The sequence below is a fragment of the Gymnoscopelus braueri genome (assembly GCF_963280865.1).
Source record: "Gymnoscopelus braueri genome assembly, chromosome: 7".
In the NCBI taxonomy this organism is placed as follows: domain Eukaryota; kingdom Metazoa; phylum Chordata; class Actinopteri; order Myctophiformes; family Myctophidae; genus Gymnoscopelus; species Gymnoscopelus braueri.
Window position 1 is genome coordinate 12,654,311 of NC_137608.1, and position 1,710 is coordinate 12,656,020.

At 39.2% G+C, this 1,710-nt stretch overlaps 1 protein-coding gene across 1 annotated transcript in view; it reads left to right on the top strand.

Moving 5' to 3' along the window:
* The window catches only part of LOC308088895 (cotranscriptional regulator ARB2A homolog), a gene marked incomplete at its 3' end in the record, with an annotated part of 17,205 nt that extends 16,492 nt beyond the window's left edge, over positions 1–713 (top strand). Inside the window, exon 5 of the mRNA XM_080433478.1 lies at positions 699–713. Coding sequence (XP_080289604.1) covers positions 699–713 — 15 coding nt within the window. The remainder of the gene's footprint in view (positions 1–698) is intronic.
* Positions 714–1,710: the final 997 nt, after the last annotated feature.

Consider the following 1,710-nt stretch of genomic DNA (forward strand, 5'->3'; position numbering starts at 1 on the left):
TCATGGTTAAATAATGCATAGTTTGAACTGCAGTGGAAGACTCATAGAGAAGATCAGCTATCACTAATCACACCCACTGTATTCACACACCATATGTACATAAATGGATTTCCAGGCATGAGTTACTTCTTCTTCTTCCTTGGTAGCAGGCCCCAGTTAGCACTCCTTTTTATCATGAAAATTGCACACCACTATGCAGTTTTTCCCGGAGTAATGAGTAACCTTTGTCATGCTAGCATTGCTAAGTTTTGCTAACAGGATGGCTTTCTAATAAGCAAGCGCTATACAGTAGCTTGCAAAAAGTTCTGAATATCTTAAAAGGTGCTGTGATTAGCGTTCATTTCCTCGTTATAAGAACATATTGCACTCACATAATGTCTCATAACTGAGACATTATTTAGGTCTAATTGTGAAGCTTATTTGCACTATGAAGCAGCACAACACAAAACTAATCGTGAAGGTGAGATAAAAAATCCCCAAAGGGTCTTATAATGAACTCTCACCTAAGTGACAACAAAATGTACTAAAGCCCTCCGAAATGAATAAAATAGCACAACTTTTTTGGGGGGAAAAATGAACAAAATACATGAAGATACATTTATGAGGATAAACACTAAAATAAGTGTGTGTGCGTGCGTACGTGCGTCCGTTTTTGCGTGCATATGTGTTTGTCTCTGCATGTGTGCGCATGTGTACAGTTCACAGTGCACTAAGATATAAGTTTTACTGTAGGTCTAGTACTGTGACTGCAGCTGTAGTACAGTTCACCACAGCTGCTCTCAAACATTTTTATGTCAAGGACCCCCAAATTCATAAGTATTTGTCCACGGACCCCCCTCCCTATCTGAAAATATTTTGTGCCAGGGAGCACCATAATAGAAAATTTGTGTTCAAATTGTTCCAAGATTGAAAAAAAAACAGATCTACAAAGCATTGCAACGTTTTGTGAGCCTGAGGATTGGCTATTTTATTTCCGAAGATCCTTTTAGAAGATGGGTCCAGTTCCAGACAGTGTGCGGGACCATTATTGGCTTAGAAATGCGACAAAAACCAAAAAATATCCATGAATTCAAGTCTCCATGGGGTGACTAATCGATAGAACATAAGTTGTTTTGGGGGTGAACTATGCAACGCATTGTGAGCTTGTAGATCTGCTATTTTTAGATTTTTATACATTTGAAAACTTGAAATAGGACATTCTGCCTTATGAGTACTTTTATTTTTGGTACTTTAAGTACATTTCGATACCAATACTTTTGTACTTTTACTTGAGTAAATTCAGAATTTCTGACTCTTACTTGTAACAGAGTATTTCTACATTGTAGTATTGATACTTTTACTTAAGTAAAACATTTGAGTACTTCTTCCACCACTGGCTTTTAGGGTCACCCCCATACTGTGCTGGTGTCAGTTTTTAGGGTCACCCCACACTGTGCTGGTGGTGTCAGTCAGTTGTGTGTCTGTGTGGTTTTTTGATGGCGCTTGACGTGACGAGTCACTCTGATTGGAGAGCAGCAGAGACTCACAGGCCCAGATGGAGCTCTATTAAGCTGTTAATAAATGAGGATTCTTCTCCACTCTGCCTGCATCTGTGGAATGACACACACACACACACACACACACACACACACACACACACAGAGAGAGAGATTCACACGTAGGCATTCAGAATATTGTAATGAACTAAATCTAGCCAGATGGCTGAATTAG